General features: G+C 41.8%; 1 protein-coding gene across 1 annotated transcript in view; it reads left to right on the top strand.

Moving 5' to 3' along the window:
- The window catches only part of FAM186A (family with sequence similarity 186 member A), a 162,052-nt gene that overhangs the window by 75,794 nt on the left and 60,196 nt on the right, over positions 1–26,062 (top strand). The window contains exons 2-4 of the mRNA XM_072654668.1: positions 1,894–2,125; positions 2,712–2,888; positions 3,687–9,741. Of these exons, the coding sequence (XP_072510769.1) occupies positions 1,894–2,125; positions 2,712–2,888; positions 3,687–9,741 (6,464 nt within the window). The remainder of the gene's footprint in view (positions 1–1,893; positions 2,126–2,711; positions 2,889–3,686; positions 9,742–26,062) is intronic.

Raw genomic sequence — 26,062 nt, 5'->3', positions numbered from 1 at the left:
ATTTCTTAATTTTTAAAAATATTTTATTATATATGTACACGTAGCATATTATTTTATTTTATATTTCTTTATTTTTTCATGTTGCTCTCCCTGGCTCAGCCTTTATGCTAGGCATATCACTTGTCTCTGGGTTTACTCCCTCTAGGGCACAGTATCTCCTACAGGATAAGTAGCTGTGATGCAAAATGTTAAGACAGAAGATGAACATCTATAAGTCTACAGTACTATAGAAATAGTTTATAGGACTGGTAGCAGATGCTATGGGTATGAATGAAATTAGTAAGGAAGAGAATGTAGAGAAGAAGGCAATGTAGACCATTGGGGAACAGTAACATCTTTAAGGGAAGAGAGAGAGTAACCTGCAAAAGAGACAGAAAAGATACAAAAGAGTCAGAGAACCAGAAGATGTACTCTCATGGAAACCAAGGGAAGAGAAAATAGCAAGGAGGAATAAAGAATTATTAATAATGTCAGACATTGCCAAGATTTCAAGGAAAATAAGGTCTGAGAAGAGGTCATTGGGGTGAGCAACTAGGAAGTCATGTTGCTTTATAAAAGAACAAATTCAGTTTAGTAGGAGATTAGAAATCATATTGCAAGGGCTTGATGAATAGTTTCCAACACAAACTTTAGAACTACCCTAATTTGTGGCTAATATGACAAAAAAGGAAAATGATAAATGTTGGAGGGGATGTGGGAAAACTGGGATACTAATGTATTATTGGTGGAGTTGTGAACTGATCCCACCATTCATGGTGATTTCTCTATACCTTCTAACTCTGACCTCCAATGTTCCTGACATTAGTTTAGGAAATCTGATTCTGTTCTCCTATACGACCCTCTGCTTTCTTGTGTCCCTGATCTTATTTCTTATTTATTGCAACTGCTTTACCCTAGATCCTATTTGACATACTTCCAAACCCCAGTAGGTTGATCTGCTCTAGAGACAGCTGAGGTACAGCAGGAAAGTCTGGAAAGGGACTCAAGATAATATGGGTACTAGTCACAATTTTGCCAATACCTAGATGTGCGACCTTAAGCAAAACACTACCTTTCTGGGCCTAAATTATTTCTTCATTTGCAAAGTGAGGGGTTGAACTAGATAACTTTTAATGGTTTTTTTCCTATTTATAAATTTATAAGATTATAAGGTGTGATAATTTGAAAAAATTATATTTTTTCCAATTAATAAGCATTGACTTTGTTCTCTCTCTCTCTCTCTCTCTCTCTCTTTCTCTGTCTCTCTCTCTCTCTCTCTCTCTCTCTCTCTCTCTCTCTCTCACACTCTCCACACTAAGAACAAAGACAGGAAAACAAAATACTTTTTAACAAATATTCATAGTCAAGCAAATTCCTGCATTGGGCAAGTCTGAAGTTATATGTCTCATTCTGCATCTTGAGTCCATCATTTCTCTGTCAGGAAATAGGTAGCAGAGTACAACATTAGTTCTTTGGAATTGTGGCTGGTTATTGCATTGATCAGAGGTTTTCAAAGTTGTTTGTCTTTGTAATGTTATTATTATGAAAATTGTTCTCTGGGTTCTGCTCACTTTGCTCATTTTACCTGAAAGAATCTAACGGACCTATAACGGAAGATGGATTTAAAAAAAAAAATTTATTCCTCCCCTAGTTACATATAAAGACAATTTTTAACATTCAGTTTTGAAAAAAAATTTGAGTTCCAGATTTTCTCTCTCCCTCCTCCCCCCTTCCTGAGACAATAAGTAATTTGATATAGGTTATACATGTTCAATCAGGCAAAATATACTAAAGATGGATTATTTTAAAATTTATTTCTTCTGAAACCCTGGAAAGAAAGGTGTCCAAAACACTCTGCCAATTTGTTCTTAAAAGTGGTTATTGGTTTACAACTGTCCCTTTCTGCCTCTGTAGGACATGAGAGCACAGCTTGATGACATAATGCTGCAGGTGAATCGGATCATAAATCGCTACCAAGGAGATATTGAACTGAATGCATTCAGAAAAAAGAGAGAATCTTCCTTGATAGAAAAAGATTTCAAAAAATGTAGAATCAGCACAATGGAACAAATACACCAGAATATGCAGTCTGCTGATGTTAAGGAAAGGATTCTAACTGAACTTCTAGTCTGGTTTGAAGACTGGCGTAAGTTACAGCGGGTGTTTTACAAGTGAACCACAGTTTTAATAAAGAAGAGAGATTAGAACAGGTTGAATGAACTACTATTCTTCAGAGTCAGAAGTTAAGGGTTAGCTTTCTAACATTGAATTACTTTCTAAATAATGGTGACTATTTTCCATATTAAGGAGGCTAAAATCAACAATAACAAATGAGTTAAAACTGTAAGGAGAGGCATTTAGGTTAGTTGTTAAGCAAAATTCCCATGTAATGACATCATGATTGCTAGATTAAAACATTAATTAAAAAAATAAAAAAAAACCATTTGGCCAGGATTGTAGTCCTTCCTGGACGGTAATAAATGCTCCAAATTCATTTGAATTAACATACCCAAGATCCTTTGCAAATCTGATTCTCAGTTGTAGACAGGATTACTCACCTTTTTTTAGTCTAAATATCCCCATTCCCCTATTCCATCTTTTTACATCTGGAGAAGCCTCATCGTAGAAGTAAATTCAAAATGCCCATGTTCCGTTTCAGATTGCTATGTAATGTTGCTAGCCAACATTTCTCTTTCAAAGTCTTTGACCCTTTTATTTTGTCTCTTCTCAAGATACCATTTTGACTGAGGTGACCAAGAGTGAAGAATCTCAAACAGATTACTACAAGTGGATAGCAGCCATGGAAGCTTTGTCAAGTAACCTCAGTGCTGCTGAGCTCAATGTCAATTCACTGATTGCCTTTAGCATTTATTTCTTAAAAGACAAGAAAAGACGCAAGAAAAGATTAGGTAAGTGCTTCAAGCAGTTGAAACTGTTTAGCATAATTTGCTTCTTGTCTCCAATTTATGCTTTATATGATGGTGCCCAAATTAGTTTTAAACTCTAAAGTTAGAATTTCCAATGAATCTCAACTACATCTAAGTTGAAGATAATCAATATGACTCTTTGCCTTCTACTCCATGAACAGATGATTTAGGGAAGAGAACTGGGGTCCTGAGTGTTGGGGAAACTCCCAGTGATACCTGTCATCACAGTAAGGGGGAGTCAACCCTATATCTAATGTCATACTTGATCATTGGAACCCTGCTAGATTCTTGCTCCAACCTCCATAGAAGCAATACCTCTAATGGATTATGGTAGAGTTGTTCTTCATTTAATATCCCTTCTGTCTGGGGCTGGTGGTTTTTCCAGGTATTGTTTCCTAATAACAGCTCAACAGTCAGACTTTATATTCTTGCCTTGGTGTCCCTTTCTTCCAAAGCTTGCAAGGCTCAAGTCTTCATCTCAAGGCCAAGCCTATGTCCCCAGTTTATATTTCAGAGAGTTTATGAAGGCCATTGGACCATACCCTTACTACTCGAGGACATTAGGGTTTATGGAGATCCTACTCCTTTTACATTTTGTGCTTTTTTTTTCATGGAACAGATGAAAGAACTTCAACTGCCTCTCATGCTAGATTTGTCCTTTGTTTAGGCTTAAACCCTAAATGGGTTGTATTATCAAGGACTAGAGTTCAGTGCTGGGGGGATGGAAGGGCAAGGTGAGACATGACATCCATTTCCTGTTGTTTCTCTGATGTTTCTCAGCATCCAAAGGTACCATGTGGAAAACTTGGAGAGAAAAGGTTCTACGGAAACCTGCAGCAGGAACTCCTTTGAAACCAGAGCAAATGATCAAGGAAGAAACCCTGACAAACAACAAAGTTTCTGAAATCCTCGGCATGTTGCAGGAGCTCATCAACTCTAACATGTTCAACAAAGGTGAAGTTAATGCTATTAAATACATATCCTCAACTACAGCAAACCTTCACAAGGCTTTGGGGTTCCAGAATCAAGAGATGAAAAACCTAATTTTCCAATGTACCACCATGGGATCAGAAATAAAAGAATATTATGGGCTAGAGAAACAGACCTTCGAGAGGACAGTACAGATCCTCAGTGATAAAAATGAGGCACTCGAGAAGGAATTGCAAAATCAAGAAGAAAAATACATGGAACTTCTTCAGGCCAAAGCAAATTTAGAACACCAGCTGAGTTTGGCAAATGCAGGGGTAAGCTTGCCTTCTGAGGAAACTATTAGAAAAAGGAGGAATATGCTACTAAGAATACAGGAAAAAATTAGGCAGCAATTTGAGGAGTCAGTCTCATCTCCGGAGTCTTCACAGTTAGACCTGCCCTCAGCCACAGAATACCTGGAAGTCCCCAAAACAGAGCCTTCAGGCAGAAGACTGGCCAGAGGTACTTCTATTAAATGGGACCTAAGCCAAACCAAGGTTGATTCATCTTCAGATAGTAAACCTGGCTCGTTGACAATATCCTCTACCAGTCCTGGGAAACCCCCCCTAAAATCTTCAAAAGATACCCCTGAAGATCATTCTAGAGCCTCTTCCCCTGAGGGGATGTCTCCGACAACGATCCCAGTGGATCGCACTAGGCAGCAGATCTCCAAAGAGAAAATGAGAGGAAGTACGGAGACAGTAACTGAATCAAAATCCCAGGAAAGCAGGGGGGAATATGGACTTTTGACAGATAGTTCTAAGATAGGCAGACGTCAGGAGCAGCTCCTTGAGCCATCAGAGAGAAAGAGGTTCAAGGAGGATGAAGTGGGAAGTGTAACCAAACTTTCCGAATTGCAAGCCGAGAGAAAGAAACAAAAGGAAAGCCCAGGGACTGCTGAGGGAGTTTTGAGAACCGGGGAATCTCCCTCGTTTGAACAGGTTGAGGACGTGGGAGGGAAACCTGACCAGGCTGCTAAGCAAAAGACAACCAAAAAGGGAAAGGGAAAAAAGGAGAAGACGGTGCCGGAGGCTTACCAAAGTGACGATCGGCAAGCCCTGCAGGACTATCAGAAAGCCATAATGTCTTTCCTGCAGCAGAAGATCGACGGCCTAGGGAAAGCGGATTCCAAGAGTGAATTTAAGGAACAGATACAGTTAAAGAACCTGGAGGCGCAAAAGTCATTAAAGACAGTAAGGGAGAAGATGGAGGAATATTTCCAAAAAATGGTCGAGATTCTGACTAATACCTTGAAGAAACACAGAGAGAAAAAAGAGAAGCCTGGAGAGGCTGCTAAGCCTGCAAAGAAAGGCTCCTTGCTTCCACCTCATTCATTTAGCGAGAAAATGGATCCAATGCTGTCCAACATACTCAAAACGCTCTTGCCTCAAGCAGACACCGCGAAGGAAGAAGCGGGAGAGAAGGCGGGGAGGGCTCGACGCGAACGCAAAGAGGGGGCGGAAGACAAAACGGACACGGAGGAGCAAAGCTTCCCCAAGAATCAAGGCATGCAATTCATAAAACAATTGCAGGAAGAGAGACGCCTCTGGAAGGAGACCCAAGAACAGATACAAAGAAAATTACAGGAAGAGAACGCGTGGTTCAAGAGGCAGGATGAAAAGAGGCGCTGGGAGCTGAAGCAGCGCCAGTGGCAGGCGGAGGAGGAGCTGTGGCTCGAGATGCAGAAGCAGTGGTGGGAGCAGGAGAGGGAGCACGAGGAGAAGCAGAAGCGCTGGGCCATGGAGGCGGCTCAGCACAAAGCGCTGGACCCTCAGGAGCTGGAGCGATGGAAGGAGCAGATCGCCCAGAAGTATCAAGAGCAGGTAGAACTGCAGCTGCAGGAATTGCGGAGGCAAGAGGAGGAGCTGCGAAGGCTGCACCCCGAGAAGTTCGAAGAGTGGAGAAGAGCTAAGCACCAAAAAGAGCAAGAGCAGCAGGCCCAGAAGCAGTCACAGGCGTCGGGGCCACAGGCCCAGGACACCCTGGCCGGGCAATCCCTGACGGCCCTGGCTCCCGGCAGGGAGCTCCCTCCAAAGATGATGACTCCAGGGGCCCAGGAGGCAGTGGCTCCAGGCCTAGACCAGTCAGGTTTAAGAGGAGCCTATCTTCCTGGTCAGGAGGTCCCTATGAAACCCACACTATTGGGGCCTCAACCAGGGGCTGTCCCCGGGGAAAGGCCAGTGGTCACAGCTGTCTCTCAGGAAAGTCCAATATCAGGGGGCCCACCGGACTCTCGTGAAAGCCCAGTATTGCGGCGTCTTCCTACACCTAGGGAAACCACCACATCAGGGTACCCTACTACCTCTGGGGAAACTCCTATCTCAGGCCCTTATTTGGTCCCTGGGGAAACCCCAACATTGCCGGCACCTGCTGCTCCTGGGGAAGTTACCAGAGGGTGGAGCTCTGCTGCTTTTGGGCAGCCTCCAACACTGAGACCACCTTTAACCACTGGGCAGCCCCCAGCACCAAGAGCCCCTGCCCCACCTGGAGGAACCCCAGCACCAAGCTCCCTTGGTGCTCCTGGGCAGCCCTCAGCACCAATGGCCCCTTCCCCACCTGTAGGAACCCTAGCACCAAGCTCCCTTGGTGCTCCTGGGCAGCCCCCAGCACCAAGGGCCTCTGCCCCACCTGTAGGAACCCCAGCACCAGGCTCCCTTGGTGCTCCTGGGCAGCCCCCAGCACCAACGGCCCCTGCCCCACCTGTAGGAACCCCAGCACCAGGCTCCCTTGGTGCTCCTGGGCAGCCCCCAGCACCAACGGCCCCTGCCCCACCTGTAGGAACCCCAGCACCAGGCTCCCTTGGTGCTCCTGGGCAGCCCCCAGCACCAACGGCCCCTGCCCCACCTGTAGGAACCCCAGCACCAGGCTCCCTTGGTGCTCCTGGGCAGCCCCCAGCACCAACGGCCCCTGCCCCACCTGTAGGAACCCCAGCACCAGGCTCCCTTGGTGCTCCTGGGCAGCCCCCAGCACCAACGGCCCCTGCCTCACCTGGAGGAACCCCAGCACCACAGTCCATTGGTGCTCCTGGGCAGCCCCCAGCACCAAGGGCCCCTGCCCCACCTGGAGGAACCCCAGCATCACAGTCCATTGGTGCTCCTGGGCAGCCCCCAGCACCAAGGGCCCCTGCCCCACCTGGAGGAACCCCAGCATCACAGTCCATTGGTGCTCCTGGGCAGCCCCCAGCACCAAGGGCCCCTGCCCCACCTGAAGGAACCCCAACACCAAGCTCCCTTGGTGCTCTTGAGCAGCCCCCAGCACCAAGGGCCCCTGCCCCACCTGAAGGAACCCCAACACCAAGCTCCCTTGGTGCTCTTGAGCAGCCCCCAGCACCAAGGGCCCCTGCCCCACCTGGAGGAACTCCAGCACCACAGTCCATTGGTGCTCTTGGGCACCTCCCAACATTGAGACCACCTTTAACCACTGGGCAGCCTCCAGTGCCAAGGGCCCCTGCCCCACCTGGAGAAACTCCAGCACCATGGTCCCTTGATGCTCCTGGGCAACCTTTGCCATCCAGGCTCCCTCCTATCCCTGATGAGACCACAATGTTGTTGGGCCCTCCAGCACCTCAGGAAGCCCCAGTATCCTGGGCCGCTCCCCCCTTTGGGCCTCTCCCCAAATTGCAGGTCCCTGTTGCCCCTATTGGGCAGCCCCAAATGTCATGGGCCCCTACAGCCACTGGGCAACCCCAAACATCATGGGCCCCTATAGCCACTGAGGAACCCCAAATGTCATGGGCCCCTGCAGAATCTGGGCAACTCCAAATATCATGGGGCTCTACAGCCCCTGGGCAACCCCAAATGTCATGGGCCCCTGCAGTATCTGGGCAGCCCCAAACATCATGGGCGCCTGGGCAGCCCCAAGTGTCATGGACAACCACGGAACCTCAACAGGTCTTTCCAACACCTGTGGCCGCTGGACAACCCCAAATATCAGAGTGGCCTACTACTCCTGGACAGTTCCAAGCTTCATGGGATTCTAGACAGCCCCTTCCACCTGTGGCCCTTGCTGCTCCTAGGGAGCCCCCCATACCTGTGACCCTTGCTGCCCCTGGGGAGCCCCCCACACCTGTCACCTTTGCTGACCCTGGGGAGCCCCCCACACCTGGGGCCCTTGCTACCCCTGGACTGCGTCCCATACCTGTAGGTCCTGCTGTCCCAGGACAGCTCCCCACACCTGTGGCCCTCGCAACCCCTGGACTGCACCCTATACCTGTAGGTCCTGCTGTCCCAGGACAGCCCCCCACATCTGTGGTCTTTGCTGCCCCTGGACTACCCCTTATACCTGGGGTTCCTGCTGTCCCAGGACAGCCCCCCACATCTGTGGTCTTTGCTGCCCCTGGACTGCCTCTTATACCTGGGGCTGCTGCTGTCCCAGGACAGCCTCCCATACCTGTGACTTTTGCTGCTCCTGAGGAGTACCCCACATCTGTGACCCTTGCGGCTCCTGGGGAGCCCCCCACACCTGTTACCTTTGCTACCCCTGGGCAACCCCCCACACCTGTAGCCTTTGCTACTCCTGGACTGCGTCCCATATCTGTAGGTCCTGCTGTCCCAGGACAGCCCCCCACATCTGTGGTCTTTGCTGCCCCTGGACTACCCCTTATACCTGGGGCTCCTGCTGTCCCAGGACAGCCCCCTATACCTGTGACCCTTGCTGCCCCTGGGGAGCCCCCTACACCTGTGACTTTTGTTGCCCCTGGGGAGCCCCCCACACCTGTGGCCCTTGCTACCCCTGGACTGCGCCCCATACCTGTAGGTTCTGTTGTTCCAGGACAGCCTCCCACACCTGTAGCCCTTGCTACCCCTGGACTGCGCCCCATACCTGTAGGTTCTGCTGTCCCAGGACAGCCTCCCACACCTGCGATCTTTGCTGCCCCTGGACTGCCCCTTATACCTAGGGCTCTTGCTTTCCCAGGACAGCCCCCCATACCTATGGTCTTTGCTGCTCCTGGACAACCCCTTACACCTGTGGCCCCTGTTGTCCCAGGACAACCCCCCACACCTCTGGTCTTTCCTGCCCCTGGACAGCCTCCTACACTAGTGGCCCCTGCTGCCCTTGGGCAGCCCCTGACATCGTGGTACCCTGCTGCTCCTGAAGAGACCCATGTGCCACAGTTCACTCCTTCCCCCGGACAGATACTGGTCCCCCCCGAGCGACAGCCACTGAAGCCATTTGTCCCTGACAGCAGTAGGCAGCCCTTAACAACACAGCCACTTTCTGCCCTTGAGAAACTCAGCACCAAATTGGCCCCTCCTACATCTCTGAAGCCATTTCTGGGTCCTCCTCCTGCTCCAAAGTATGAAGTGCCACAGTTCCCTCCCACTTCTGAAAAACCCCCAACAGAATGGTCCCCAGGAATCTTGAAGAGTACTCAGCCTTATCTCCCCGAGGAAGAGACTGGCCATAAGGCCCTATCACCTCAATCATCTTTTATTGCTGAACATTCTTTTCCTCCTGTCAAGTTTCCAAAATCACCATCTCCCTCAGCTCAGTTTCTCCAAATATCACAGCTCATGTCTTCTGCTCAAAAATACCCAAAAGTCTGTCTTCCTCCCATAGATAACAAGCTGTTGAAGTCATCCTCTTTTAAAGTCACTGAGAAAGCCAAGATGACAGTGCCCCCTTCCTCTCCTGGAGATTTCTTTGTATCTGCTCCTCCTCCTGAGGAAAATCGATACTTTATTGATGTTAAGGGTCAAAGGAAGAACCTGGTGATCCTTCACCGGGCAGTGGAAGACCTTCAGTTGCCCGTGATACTGCATCAAGCAGCTAAGGAACTCATAAATGAGACACATTATTTGAATCTAATCAGACTGGGGTACCTGTTCCGCAAGTACATTGCCTATAGGATGATCCAGAGTGCCAGGTAGAGTGTGTACATTTAATTTCACTGATGATGGAAGGGAAACTCTTTGTAGAAGGGCAGAGAAGGGTTGAGGGTGGGAGATTAAGAGTTGGTTTGAAGAGCACAAGGAAATGTTATTTTAAGAAATGTATTGCAATTGTTCCCCCCCTCCAAATTTTTGTCTCTTACAAAAAAAAAGAATACTTTGTAGGAGGTCTTGATTACCTTATATAGTCTCAACTTCAAAAAGTTAGAGATAGACTTCAAACATCTCTGACTTCTCTTTATTGACAGAATATGTGACCTGTATATTTCTAACAGGTTAAGGGTGTGTGTGTGTATGGGGGGTGGGGTAGAATAGGGTGAGGGTGAGAAGGGTTACTGCTACCTCTGATAAGATGGGAGCCAGTTGAAATCAGGTGAGAGGTCAGTATCTTACTGAGAGGCAGGGAAGACAGTATGCTGCATTGGAGTCAGGAAGCCCTGGCTTCAAAAAAACTTCCCTCATTACACTCACTTGATATGTGACCATAGGCTAAGTCATTAACATCTCTTAAGTTTCAGTTTCCCTCTTTGTAAAATGATAAGATTGAACTGAGGTTCAACTCTAGCTCTGATCCTATGATTCTTTTTTTAAAAATTCAAAAAATCATTAAGACCCTACCTTCCCTTGGTGTCATGTTCACACTTCTGCCAGGCTAGAAAACCAGTTTCTTTTATAAGCAGCATCTTTTGCTGAAGTATGTAGTTTCACGTCAAACAATAACAACTTAACAGCAGTTAACATTGTTGTGTATTCCAGGATCCCAAGGACAGAATGGATACCTTTAAGCTTTTAGTGCTCTCAAAGTCAACCAATCTAGGGCATAGTCTGATTGCTTGCCCCTTGGTCTGAGCTCTGTAAGTTTCTGACCTGGATTTCAGTTTCAGCAATAGTAGACTTTTTTTTTCTTTATTCAGGTAGATTTTTTTAATTGAATTATTTTATTTGTTTTCAGTGTTCAATAATCACTTCCATACATCTTAGGTTTTTTTCCTTCTTATTCCCCTTCCCTCCCCACTCCCTCCCTGAGATGAGTCCAGAAGACTCATATTCCTGAGTTCAAATATGGCTTTAGACACTCACTAGCTATGTGACCTCTGGGCAAGCCAAACCTATTTGTTTCAGTTTCCTCATATGTAAAATGATCTGGAGGAGGAAATGGTAAGCCACACCAATATCTTTGCAAGAAAATCCCAAGTGGGGTCAAAAGTGTTGGACATGACTGAAACATGATTCAACAACCTAATTCTTTCCCTTCACTCTTTTGGTAATTCTTTGGCTTCTGCCTTTGTCATTCAAATGTATAGGTTCTACACATACATTCATATTAAATGCATGCTGCATAGAAGAATTAAAATAAATGGGGGAAACCATAAAACAGAACAAAACAGAACATAATACAAAAGAAAATGGTCTATTTCTGTTTGTGATCCAATTCCATAGTTCTTTCTCTGGATGTGGATGGTGTTTTGCCTCAAGAGTCCATTGGAAATTTTTTAAGTCCATGCATTTCAATGAAGCATTAAGTATGCCAGAAAAATTCCTCACACGCTATGGTTGTTGCTGTGTACAAAGTTCTCCTGGTTCTGCTCCTTTCACTCAGCATAAGTTCATATAAGTCTTTCCAGGCTTCTCTGAAGTCTTCTTGTTCATCTTTTCTCATAGCACAATAGTATTCCATTACATTCATATACCAGGGGCAGCTAGATGGTGCAGTGGATAGAGCACCAGTGCAGGAGTCAGGAGAACCTGAGTTCAGATCTCACCTCAGACACTTGACACTCACTAGCTGTGTGACCTTGGATAAGTGACTTAATCCCAATTGCCTCATCCTGGTTCATCTTCAGTCATCCTGACGAATATCTGGCTACCGTATTTAGATGGTTCTGGAGGAGATGTGAGGCTGGTGACATTGCATAACACTCCCTCACTCAAAGTCAAGTACAAGTCATGTCATTATTTCTCTGATGGCATGGTCTTCTTTGGCAACAAAGGATGAACACACACATTCATATACCACAACTTATTCAGCCATTCCCCAGTTGATGGGCATCCCTTTGATTTCCAGTTTTTGGCTACCACAAAGAGAGCTGCCATAAGTATTTTTGTACATGTGGGACCCTTTCCCATTTTTATGATTTCTTTGGGATAGAGTCCCAGAAGTGGTATTGCTGGGTCAAAGGGTATGCACCTTTTTGTAGCCCTTTGGGCATAGTTCCAAATTGCTCTCCAGAATGGTTGGATCAGCTCACAGCTCCACCAACAATGAATTAGTGTTCCAACTCTCCCACATCTTCTCCAACATTTATCATCTTCCTTCAACAGCAGACTGTTGCTGGACTCAGTTCATATCAACTAGCTGGAAAGTTGTGTTGGTTCAGTGACAGAATTGCAGACTCATCTTTGGTCTGGAATTCATGCCCTAATTATCCCTCCAAAGATTGGGCAATATGTTGGAGCAGAGACCCCACTCTGCTTGTGGAGCTTCTGAATTTCCTAATTTCTTGGTGCCCTATCCAGGGCCTCCCAAACTGGAAATCATGGCAATGGAATGCCACCTCAAGTGCAAGTATCCTTAGTCTGTCTCTATATCTGTGACCCAGAACTGGGTAGTGACCAAGCTGTCATTTGGTACCTATCTCTGGCATGGTATCCTATAAGGGTTTGGGACCACATCTTGCCCAGGTGAGCAGCTTCTCCTTGGGTGCTAGAGTGTTTCATTCATGGCATGCTTCTGGCCTGACCTCATACTCAGTATCCGCATGCTGACTTGGGCTGGACAAAGGACTCACTGTGACTTTTTCTGGATTTCCCTATCAGGATTCAATATTTTGCATTTTCTAGGTCTGTTTGGAAGAGTTATAATGCTTCCATCAACTCTGGCATTTTGGTTTCCCAGCCTTATTCTTTAAGGTAAGCTAGAGGATGCGGTAGATAGAGTGCCAGACCTGGAGTCCAGAAGACTCATATTCCTGAGTTCAAATATGGCTTTAGACACTCACTAGCTATGTGACCTCTGGGCAAGCCAAACCTATTTGTTTCAGTTTCCTCATATGTAAAATGATCTGGAGGAGGAAATGGTAAGCCACACCAATATCTTTGCAAGAAAATCCCAAGTGGGGTCAAAAGTGTTGGACATGACTGAAACATGATTCAACAACCTAATTCTTTCCCTTCACTCTTTTGGTAATTCTTTGGCTTCTGCCTTTGTCATTCAAATGAAACTGCTTTCTCAAAAGTTACCAAGGATCTCTTAATTGCCAAATTTGATGACCTTATTTCCATTCTCATTGTTCTTGACCTTTCTGCAAGGACAGTTAATCACCTTCTTGTCTTTGATACTCTCTCTTCTCTCTAAGTTTTCACTGATCTCTACTTGTTTTTCTCCTGCCTGTCTAACCATTCTTCAGTCTTCTTTACTGAATCTTCATCCAGTATCACTGCAACACATGGATGTCCCCCTGGGCTTTGTCATGGATGCTCTTCTCCCTCTATATTATTTGGTGAATTTTACTTCCCATGGTTTCAGTGGTCATATCTGCAGCTGACTGTCAGATCTACTTCTCTCCTAACCTCTCATCTCTCAACTGTCTTTGAGACATTTTGAATTAGATGTCCTGTAGACATCTTAAATGCAACATTCCAAAACTGAATTCATGATCTTTTCCCCAAAACCCTTCCCTCTTCTGAACTTCCTTATTATTGTTAAGGGTTCCACCATTCTCCCAGTCAGCCAGGCTCACAATCTAAGTGTCATCCTCAACTCTTTTCTCTCAATCCCATGTCTAATCAGTGGTCAAGTCCTGTCAATTTTACCTTTGAAATACTTCTCATATGTTCCTGTTCTTCTCTGACAATACCATCACCTGGATGTAGATCTCTGTCACCCCATTTCTGGAATATTGCAGTAGCTTTCTGATTGATCTGTCTGTTTCAAATCTCTTCCTGACCCAATGGATCCTCCATTCAGCTGTCAAGTTGACTTTCCATATTACTCCCCATCCTCCACCACAAACACACAATTCAAGAAACTCCAGTGGCTCCCTCTTTCCTCAAATAAAAAAAATCTTTGGTTTGGCATTCAAACCTTTAATAACCTGTTTTCCCTACTTTTCTAGGCTCCTTACATCTTTCACCAGCCCCACTCCCCCAGACTATATACCTTTGATCCAGTGATATTGACCTCCTTGCTGTTCCTTGAACAAGAAATTCCATTTTCCAATTCTGAGTATTCTCGCTGGCTGTCTCCTATGCCTGGAACTTTCTCCTTCATCTCCACTTGCTTTCTTTCCTGGCTGTCCTCAGAGGAAATCCACACATTCCCTTATTTGAGAATTAATAGAATCTATTTTGATCATTTTGAGTTTCCAGCTGGCCTTTCTAGTGATAATATAGAGGATCTAGTTCTGTTTAATATCTATCAAAGTATAAAATCTTGTACATATCTCTCCAGTATACTTTATTGTTCATGGAACCTGATCCTTTTATTGGCTGAATTTTACCTAAAAGGCTACACATAGAAAGTCAATACTGAAACGAATGACCATGGGATCTCAGAAGAAAAAAAACCCAACCTATTTCTTTTTAAAATAAATAGTGAAAGAGAAAGCTAAACAAATTCTTAAGGAAACAAACCCTGGTAAAGAAGATTCACCTGTCCCTAGGGATAGAATGAGGTGGCAGGAAGAAGGCAGAGGATGTGGGTATAGAAGTCTGGGGTATTGGGGTCTGTTTCTTCCTATCCAGCTCACCACACTCGGCTCTAATCATCACTTCTGATATCAGTCACATGGTCAGCCTCTTATCACTCTCTGCAACATAGTTGAAGTTGCTTGGTCAGGAGCCTGTGTCAGGAGAAGGTAATAACCCCCAGCCTCTCTGACACCATTGTGCTGTATGTGCTCTTTCCATTACATTGTGCCATCTAAAAGCTTCCCTTTATGGCACTGTTCACTTCTTGCTTCTTACAAGATTTAAGCTCTCTCCCTTCTCCTTTAGGATAAAAAGGGGAAACTGTTGTTTTTAGACAACAGCCCTCAGTTTCTGTAATGAACTTGCCAAATTACCATTTATTTATGCTAACTAGTGAACAGAAACATAATTCGACATACACTTTCAATGCATGCAATCAAACTTCATTAATCAAAGCATGCAAACAACACCTTCCTCTAAAAAAAAGCGCCAGCCTGTGCTTTGGAGGTTCCAGTAAGCATCTTCTATATAGGACTTGACGAGGTTCCCTCCCAGCCCAGCTGGAGGCTGTGTGTCTCCCTCCAAGGTGGTCATCTGGCAAGTCTCCCACTCAGCACGCCCTCAAGTGAACATGGGCTACTTGAGTCTCAAGTGTGGGAATGAAGGAGCCAGTCCCAGTTGAATGCTAGGAAGACATTGATGGCTGGCCCTTCAGTTGAGTTTTTATATTTTTAGTGATGGGTATTCCTATATTGTTTACTACATAATTTGGTTGCTAGTTTATTACATGAATTACTTATGAAGTTGGTTACAGTACTTTTTTCATTCGTGGTCTTATTAGTGAGTCCACATATGTTTGTCTGTTATTTAAGAACTGTTATTTACTATATCATACCACACATGTGCTTATCTCATTACTAGAAAACAACTTATTTAAAAAAAAAAAAACTTACTCAAAACTTAGCCACAAAATGGAGGCTTAAAATATAGTCAGTCAGCTGTGCTAAATTGACAAACTTATTCCTACTATCTTATTAAGGTACAAAAATGTATTCTCATTAGTTCCCCTCAAAAGACATTACTAAATATCTTTTCCCTTTGTCTTTGATCTTTTTGGGGCATATGCCTAGTAGTAATATTCCTCAGTCACAGAGAATGCATAGTCATAGGAAATGACTTCCTAAGTATAGTTCCAAATTACTGTCCAGAATAGCTGGAACAATTCACAGATCCACCAACAGAGCATCAGTGAACCTGTCCTCCAACAGATACTCTGAAAACTGTTAAATTCCCTTTTTTGTCATCTTTGCCATCTAGATGGGTGTTTGATAGAAACTCAGTTTTGTTTTAATTTGCATTTTAATAGCAATGGAACACTTTTTCATATGGGAGTTGATTTTTGCAAACTGCCTCCATATCATTTATTTATTTATTTGTTGGGGAATGACTATTGTTCCTATATAGCTATAACAAATCCCTGAGAAATATACTGCCCAGATTCCCTTCTAATTCCAACTGCATTGTTTTTATTTGTGCAAGACAATAAAATTTTTTCATTTTTCTCCCGTTATCTTTTTTATCCCTTGTTTGGTCAAGAACTCCTTTCCCATTCACAGTTGTAAATTTGATCCTCTAATTAGTTTATGATCTGACCAAATTTTGTTTCTAGGTCATGTGATCATTTGAAGTTGTGGGACATGGTATCAAATCCTTATATAAATCTAAATTCTGTGGGACTTCCTTATCATCAGTTTTTGTCATATCATGAGTCCTTATTCCAGTAGTTGGAAATTTTCTCTTTCACCATGTTACTATATATGATTACTTCTGGGTCATACATATCTAATCTATTTCACTGAAAAATTTTCCTATTTTTTATCTTATACCAGGTAGTTTTTATGATTGCTGCTCTGTAGTATATTTGACATTTAGTTCTGCTAGCCTCCATTCCCTCCCACATATTTTCATTATTTCATGTGAGACTCTTGACCTTTTCTTACCATAGGTTAACCTGAGCTTCATTTCTGGTATATTTGCATAAGATTCTCCTCACTGGCACAGAGAAAGATAACGTGATGCACCATGTATTTGTGCAGGGCAGAATTGGTAAAAGCTTGGAAAAGGGGAGAGTTGTTCTGGCTTCAAGAGAAGACAGATGTGAACTGGGAAAAAGATATGAGGAGGAGCTGTCATCTAAACATGTATCTGATTTCCAGCTAGATGGATGCCTTAGAAGCTTCAAGGAATTTCTTTTGAGTGCTAATTGAGAGTTCTCTGGCAGTTGAGCTAGACATTTGGGACACAGCACATTTTTTTTCACTTGAGTGTTATACAAATGCACCTGGCTTGAATCCTGAGTTCAATTATTTCTAGTTCTATAAAATAACCCTTTGTTAATTCAGTTGGTATGGCACTGAATCTGTAAATTAATTTACATTCTATTGTCATTTTTATTATATTTGCATGATCCAACCATGAGAAAACGATATTTCTCCAATTACTTATGATTTCAATTCTGTAAAGAACTTTTAATTATTGTTGTCATAAAATGCATGCAAGTATTTTGGTAGAGAGAATCCTTGATGGTTTCTACATTCTGTAATTACTGTGAATAGAATTACTTTTTCTTGTTCTTCCTCCAGGTTTCATTCATTATACACAGAAAGGTTGATGTTTCTGTATGTTTACTTTGTATCTTGCTGATTTTCTGATTATAGTTTTCTTTAAAAATTTAGTTAAATCTCCAGTAGTCTTTAAATAAATTATGTCATTAGCAAAAAACAATATTTTGGGGGGTTTTATCTCGGCTTATTCTCTTAATTTCTTTTTCTTGGGTCATTACTATAGTTAGCCTCTCTTGAAGTATTTAAAATAATAGTGGTGAAAATGGACATTCTTAATTTACTCCAGTCTTATTGGAAAGGCCTCTGTAATTTCTCCATTGTAGACAGTGCTATCTCTTCATTTTAAATTGATGCTACTTATCTTACATTCAGTAAATTGTTAAATAGTTTGAATAAATAAACAGTCTGCAAAATAAGAAAGACTATCAGCTACCATATAAAAATGCTCTAGATCACTAATAATAAAAAGAAATACAAATTAAAACAACTCCAAGATTCCACCTTACACTCATCAGATTGGCAAACTATCAAAGGGTTAATTTACTACTTACCTCAAGGAAAGGTCCATTTATTTCTATGCTTTCTACTATTTTTTAAAAAGATATAGAAGGGAGCAGTCTTTTCTCAAAATCCTTTTCTCAAAAACCACAATCATGTGGTTTTTACTATTTTTGTGATAATTATGTTTATGATTTTCATAATATTGAATCTAATGTAGTGATGGTGTATAATCTTTTTTAACATGTATCTGTAGCATCTTTGGTAATAATTTTATTTGATTTTGCATTAATAATCTTTAGAGATAGTAGTCTATATTTTCTTTCTCTGATTTATCTTTCCCTGATTTGTATATAAGAAGTACATTTGTTTCAGAAGGATTTTGGTAGAATCTCTCCTTCTTTTGTTTCTGCAAAAAAAAAAAAAAATCTATGTGATATTGGAGCTAATTGTTTGATAGGATGCACTGTTCTTGGATTTTTTTTTCCCTTTGGAACTTCCTTTATTACTTGTTCAATTTCTTTTTCCAAAAATCTGGTTATTTAAATTATCTATTTTTATATTAATTTGGGATGTTATGGAACTATTAATTTATGTTCTTTAAGCTATCAATTTTGTTGACTTGTAAATTGGCAAAACAATTTGTAATGATTTCTTCATTTGAGGTGAATTCTTTCTTTACATTTTTTATATTGATAAATATTGATGATTTTGGTCTCTCCTTTTAAATCAGATTAGCTAGTAGTTCATCTGTTTTATTAGTTTTTACTTAAACCAAAGTCTGGTTTTATTTATCAGTTCAGCAGATTTTTTTTACTTTCAATTTTGTTGATTTCTTCTTTGATCTTCAGAACTAATATTCTATTAATATTTAGTTGAGGTATTGTGATTTGTTGCTTTTCTGGTTCCATGTACAATTCATTAATCTATTCTTTGTGTCTTTTGTTGATGACAGTGTATTTAGAAGTATAAGTTTTCTCCTCAGGATTCCTTTTCCTACATCACATTTTTTTTGTTATATTATTTCACTGTCATAATTTTATTGTATGAAATAATCTATTTTACGATTTATTCTTTGACCTACACATCCTTTTGAATTGTTAGTCCATTTGAATTTGAATCATTTCTTCAAATGACCTTATTAATTAAATTGCATTATGGTCAATATAGAAGGTATTTGATATTTCTGGTTCTCCCAGTTTGCTTATGAGGGTTTTGTGATCTAGCCATAGCCATTTTTTTGTGAAGGAACCATATACAGTTGTGGTATATGTATACTGCTGTATTATTCTCATTCAGTAGTCACCAGAGAACTATCACATCTAACTTTTCTAAAATTCTATTCAGGTGCTTAACTTCTCTCTTCTTTATCTTTTTCTTAATTTATCTAGGGAATTCATTAAGGTCGTCCACTATGGTTTTTCTGTCTATTCTTGCTTTCCATTTAAGTGTTTAGATGCTATGTCAATCAGACCATGATTAAGTACTGTTGTTCTTTTATCATCTGTGGTGCATATCTCTTTTAATCAAGTCTAGATTTACTATTGTCTTACCTAGAATCATGTTTGCTACCCACTGCTTTTTAAAATTTGTATGAAGAATAATAAATTGTCTGCTAAAGGTTGTGTTCATCCTTTGTTTTTGAAGAGGACCATGACGTCAGAGAAATGATGATATGACTTGCAGCTTACTTTGATTTGAGTGAGGGAGGGTCGGGCAAGGTCACCAGCTTCACTTTCTCCTCATGAGCCATCTGGATTCAGTGACCAGATATTCATCAGGGTGACTGGAGATGGCCAGTCTACTAAAACAAATTCTCACATTGGCCATTCCTGGAAATGTATGTCTCTCTCCATTTTAAATTAATCATCTCTCTGACAGAAGATGATGATGTGTTTCATCTTTAGTTTTCTGGACTCATGGTTTATCACTGCATTGATTAGAGTCCTGTTGTTATTCAGAGTTGTTTTTCTCTATAATCTCATGGCATAAACTATTCTACTAGTTTTGCTCATTTCACTCTGTTTATAGTGTCCTCACAGTATTCTCTGAAACTATTCATCTTGTCATTTTCTATGGCAAAATAATATTCTATCACATTCATAATTTGTTTAGCCATCCCCCAATAACAGGATACTCATACTAATTTTCATTTTTTGGCTACCATGAAAGAACTTCTAGCACAGTGAACAGAGTGCTGGACCTGAGTTCAAATACAGCTTCAGTATTTACTAGCTCTGTGACCCTGGACAAATCATTTGATCTCTGTTTCAATTTCCACATCTATAAAGTGGAGATAGTGATAGCACCCATGGTTGTTAAGAGGATAAAATGAGAAAATATTTGTAAAATGCTTTGCAAATGTAAAGAGCTATATGAATACTAGCTATAATGGTTATCATATATATTTCTTTTATATCTTAGAGTATATGCACAGTTAAATAACTTTTTGGGCAAAGTTTCAAATTGCTTTCCAGAATGGCTAGATCAATTTACAGCTCCATCCCTGGTGTGCTTCTTTTTCCCATATCCTCTTCAACATTTCACATTTTCCTCATTTGTGGGCTTTGCCATACTGTTTCTTCTTCCATCTGCTTTGTTATTTCAGTTGCTTGTTAACATTTTTAAAAATCGTATTGATACTCTCCTTCACCTTTGTTCATTTCTTATTTTGGTTGATATTCATAATCTTGTGGAGATTTTTTAAAGATGTTATTCTTCTTTTTCTTTTTTTTTTTTATTTAACTTTTAACATTTATTTTCACAAAATTTTGGGTTACAAATTTTCTCCCCTTTTATCCCCTCCCCCCCCAAACCCAAGCATTCTAATTGTCCCTGTGACCAATCTGCTGTCTCTTCTATTCTCCCTCTCTGCCCTTGTCTCTGTCTTCTCTTTTGTCCTGTAGGGCCAGATAGCTTTCTTTACCCCTTAACCTGTATTTCTTATTTCCTAGTGGTAAGAACATTACAGTTGATCCTAACACTTTGAGTTCCAACTTCTTTACCTCCCTCCCTCTCCACCCCTTCCCTTTGGAAGACAAGCAATTCAATATAGGCCAAATCTGTGTAGTTTTGCAAATGATTTCCATACTAGTTGTGTTGTATAGGACTAACTATATTTCCCTCCATCCTATCCTGTCCCCCATTACTTCTATTCTCTTATGATCCTTTCCCTCCCCATGAGTGTTGACCTCGGATTGCATTCTCCTCCCCATGCCCTCCCCTCTATCCTCCCCCCCACCCTGCTTGTGCCCTTGTCCCCCACTCTCCTGTATTGTGAGATAGGTTTTCCTATCAAAATGAGTGTGCATTTTATTCTTTCCTTTAGTGGAATGTGATGAGAGTAGACCTCATGTTTTTCTCTTGCCTCCCCTCTTTATCCCTCCACTAATAAGTCTTTTGCTTGCCTCTTTTATGAGAGATAATTTGCCCCATTCAATTTCTCCCTTTCTCCTCCCAATATTTCTCTCTCGCTGCATGTTTTCATTTTTTTTTTAAGATATGATCCCATCCTCTTCAATTCACTCTGTGCACTCTATCTCTATGTATGTGTGCGTGTGTGCATGTGTGTGTGTGTACTCCCACCCAGTACCCAGATACTGAAATGTTTCAAGAGTTACAAATATTGTCTTTCCATGTAGGAATGTAAACAGTTCAACTTTAGTAAGTCCCTTATGACTTCTCTTTGCTGTTCACCTTTTCATGGTTCTCTTCATTCTTGTGTTTGAAAGTCAAATTTTCTTTTCAGCTCTGGTCTTTTCATCAAGAAAATTTGAAAATCCTCTATTTCATTAAAAGACCATTTTTTCTCCTGAAGTATTATACTCTGTTTTGCTGGGTAGGTGATTCTTGGTTTTAGTCCTAGTTCCTTTGACTTCTGGAATATCCTATTCCATGCCCTTCGATCCCTTAATGTAGAGGCTGCTAGATCTTGTGTTATCCTGATTGTATTTCCACAACACTTGAATTGTTTCTTTCTAGCTGCTTGCAATATTTTCTCTTTCACCTGGGAATTCTGGAATTTGGCCACAATGCTCCTAGGAGTTTCTCTTTTTGGATCTCTTTCAGGCGGTGTTCTGTGGATTCCTTGAATATTTATTTTGCCCTCTGGTTCTAGAATCTCAGGGCAGTTTTCCTTGATAATTTCATGGAAGATGATGTCTAGGCTCTTCTTTTGATCATGGTTTTCAGGTAGTCCCAGAATTTTTACATTGTCTCTCCTGAATCTATTTTCCAGGTCAGTTGTTTTTCCAATAAGATATTTCACATTATCTTCCATTTTTCCAATCTTCTCGCTATGTTCTGTGATATCTGTCTTTCTCACAAAGTCCTTAGCGTCCATCTGTGCCATTCTAGTTGTGAAAGAACTATTTTCTTCAGTGAGCTTTTGAATCTCCTTTTCCATTTGGCTAATTCTGCTTTTGAAAGCATCCTTCTCCTCATTGGCTTTTTGAACCTCTTTTGCCACTTGAGTTAGGCTAGTTTTCAAGGTGTTAATTTCTTCAACATTTTTTTGGTTCTCCTTTAGCAGGGAGCTGATCTGCTTTTCATGCTTCTCTTTCATCCCTCTCATTTCTCTTCCCAGTTTTTCCTCCACCTCTCTAACTTGATTTTCAAAATTCTTTTTGAGCTCTTCCATGGCCTGAGCCCATTGGGTGGGCTGGGACACAGAATCCTTGATTTCTGTGTCTTTGCCTGATGGTAAGCATTGTTCTTCCTCGTCAGAAAGGAAGGGAGGAAGTGTCTTTTCTCCGAGAAAGTACCCTTCAATAGTTTTATTTCTTTTCCCTTTTCTGGGCATTCTCCCCAGCCAGTGGCTTGACCTCTGAATATTCTCTTCACACCCACCTCGCCTCCTGGTCCTCCCAGCCAGCGTTTGGGGACTGAGATTCAAATGCTGCTTCCCACCTTAGGGATTTTGGCGGGGGCAGGGCTGCTATTCAGTGTGAGAATTAAGTTCAGGTGGTGAGGTTGGGGCAGGGCCGCCTCTCAGGCTCAGTTCCCTCAGGGGGTTTATGCACAGACCTTCCACAATGGATCCAGGCTCCTGCCTGCTTGGGGAGCCCCTGTCTGCCGCCGCCTCTCAGCTTCTATCTCCCGGGGGGGCCCGAGCCATGGGGGCACCCCACTCCCCTCTCGACCCGCCAAAGAGACTCTCTCACCGACCCCCGTCACCTGTGGGTGGAGGGGCTTGTGCCGCCGCTGGAGATCCCGTCCCTGAAGCCTGCTCGGATCTGTACCTCTTGGAGCCGTGGCCGCTGCAGGTCTGGGCTGGGCTCCGTGTCTGCAGCGCGATGGACCTTTTGCGAGAGGTTTGCAGGTCCCTCTGTGGGTGGAGGGACCCGCGTGGCCGCTGGAGATCCCGTCCCCGTAGCCCGCTCGGATCTTTTCCTCACGGTGTCACGGCCGCTTCAGGGCTGCACTCAGCTCCCAGTCCCGGCGCCCAGTCCACAGCGCGAAGGACCCCCCGCGAGAGGTTTGCAGGTCTCTCTGGAACAGAAATCTCCCTCGCTCCAATATTCCATGGCCTCTGGGTGCAGAATTCACCGTGAGTTGGTCCCCTCTAGCCATTCTGTGGGTTGTGGCTATTCTTCTTTTTCTAGCTATGTGTATTCTTCTCTTAAGTCACTTACCCTTTCAATGCTCAAAACAACTTTCTTTTTATTATATGTGAAGCATTTTTTTATTTTATGTATTTTTTCCAATTACACGTAAAAACAATTTAACATTTTAAAAAAAATATTGAGTTCCAAATTTCTGTCCCTCTACCTTTCAAAATAGTAAACAATTTGACCAGTCATGTAAAACATGTTTCCATATTAGTCATATTGTAAAAGAAGAAAGTGACCAAAAGAAAAAAATCCCAAAACAAAATGAAAATAGTGCGCTACTTACTGCATTAAGGTTCCACAATTCTTTCTCTGGATGTGGATAGCATTTTCCCATCACATGTCCCTTGAAATTGTCTTGGATCATTGTATTTCTGAGAATAACTAAGTCATTTATAGTTGATCTTTGCACAATGTTGCTGTTATATGATATGTTGCTGTTTGTGATATTCCCCTGGTTCTGCTCACTTCACTCAGCATCAGTTCATGTGTCTTTCCAGGTTTTTCTGAAATCTGTTGCTTGTCATTTCTTATAGTACAATAGCATTCCATTACATTCATATGCCACAACTTGTCTTTATTAATTTTTGAGGGATTATGAGATTCTGGATTCCTTTTGAACCACTCACTAAATCTTTCTTGCCTAGAAAATCTTGATACATAGTATTTACATTGTTACAATCCTTAAAACAAACTGTTTTTGTAATTCTCCTTTAAATGGCAGATTATTCAGTAAAGTGTTCTTTTAATTCCCATAGTAACCTTCATGTTTCCATCATGTTACCACAGTTTACTTCTAGTTACATTATATTTTCAATAAAAATATCTAATATTTCTGCTTTTCTCAGTTTTCCTAAGATTTCTCTATGATCAACAAACAATATGATCAGTTTTTTGTGAGCATTCCCTATGTAATTATGAAGCACACACAATGATCACCATTATCTCTCACTGTAACTTCTAAAGTGATTTTCCTCAAGTCTTACTATGTCACTCCCTCTACTCAATAAATATCCTCAATACCTCTGGGATCAAATATAAATTCCTCTGTTTAGTGTTGAAAATCTTCACAACTCATCCCTTCCTATGTTTACAAGTTTCTTATACATTACTTTCCTCCATGCTCTCTAAAGTTCAGCCTTATTGGCCTACTTCTCCCTCTGTCTTCCATTGCCCATCTTTGGCTTTTGCGCTGGCTGTCCTCTGTGTTTGGAATGTTTCTCCCTCCTCAACTCCACTGCTTAGAATCCCTAGGAAAATCACAGAACCTCTCAGGAGTCCAGGCAACTGTCTCATAGTCAACATGGCAAAGATGGTGCAGATGTACATTTGGAAGAAAAAAGGAAATATTATCATTTTTATGACAGGGAGAAAGCACCTTTAGGGAATGTGATCCTTCATGGTGGTGAAGAGAGCTGGCAATGGCTTCAAGAAAAGGAGCAAATTCTGGAGCCCTTGCTGAGTGACCCACCCTGCATTTTAAAGATGGGGGCCAGAAGAAGAGAGAATGCAAATCTTGATCTTTCTTCTTGTTGATCGATTGATTGATTGGTTAACTGACTGATACTCCTGAGATACTAAAAGAATGATATAAAGACCACTAGTATGTTGGGTAAATGACCTATGGAGGATTTGTGAGGAAATATAGGCATGAATTAGACAGATCAGAAGGCACAAAAGTTTTGTGATCAGCTTTAATGGAAGGAATGTCCACACTGATGAAACCATAAGCCCACCAAAAAATGACTTTCCTCTGTCATTTCATTATATTCATGACTTTTTAAAAACCACTGATAGTGAATGCCAGCATACTAAGTATGTAAGAAGAAGTAGTGCATCCCCATGCTTTATTTCTATTTCTCAAGAGAATGGCTCTCCTGCACTTTGATTCACTTTAATATTAACTCTTGCCTCTTAAAAAATTACATTTAGAAGTCTCTCATATCTATTTCTTTTTAGAGTTTAAATGATTCATTTCTATTTTTTATGGAATTGTCTCTACATCTGTTAAGACAATTTTCCACTGTTGTCTTAACATAATAAATTATGTTTCTGTTTGTTGTATCAACTTTGCATTTCAAAATAAGCCCTACATGGTTATGGTGTATATTTATGTAGTTTTTCTTTAATTATTTAAATAATTAATAGTTATTAATTATTTAAAGAATTAACAATTTGAACTTTTCTAGGATGTTCACATCTATATTCATTGGTGAAATTGTTCTATACCTTTATTTTTTTGGTGTTGTTTTTGTCAGATCTTGTGATCCAAACCTTGTTTGCTTCGCAACACAATCTGGAAATGTACTATCCTGATCTAGACTACAAGAGTGGGACTGTGAGGCCTGGAAAGTTCTGTGGCTGAAGAGGGGAGTGCACCAAAACAGACTAACAAGAGGGCAAATACAGAGGCAAAATCCATGGAAGCAGCCAGGCAGAAGTTGGATCAGAGGAGGCAGTCAGTCAATGAAGGCTGCCACTCAGCAGCACAAATCCAGAGATGGCTTCTGGAAGGAAAGGCAGGGAGAGATTCTGAGGGAGCTGACAGAGCAGGAAAAGATGTAGGATAAGAAGGGAGTCTGGGAGTAGCTGTATGGAAACAAGACCAACAGGTTCCAGATTATTTTTTTCTTCTTTTATTAAAATTTTTGAATTAACAAATCTATTTTCTCTCTTCTTTTCCACCCAGTGAAGAAAAGCAAAGCAAATTAATTGTAACAAATATGCATAATAAAGCAAAACAAATTTCCCTCAATGACCATTTATCTATATTGATATAAGTATAAATATAGGTATAGCTATGGATAGATATATACACATGTATTCACACACATCCATACATACACGTCTCATTCTGCATCCGAAATCCATCACTT

Source organism: Notamacropus eugenii, chromosome 3 (genome assembly GCF_028372415.1).
Source record: "Notamacropus eugenii isolate mMacEug1 chromosome 3, mMacEug1.pri_v2, whole genome shotgun sequence".
Classification (NCBI taxonomy): Eukaryota; Metazoa; Chordata; class Mammalia; order Diprotodontia; family Macropodidae; genus Notamacropus; species Notamacropus eugenii.
The sequence above is the reverse complement of the archived record's forward strand: the minus strand, read 5'-3'. Positions and strand labels throughout refer to the sequence as shown.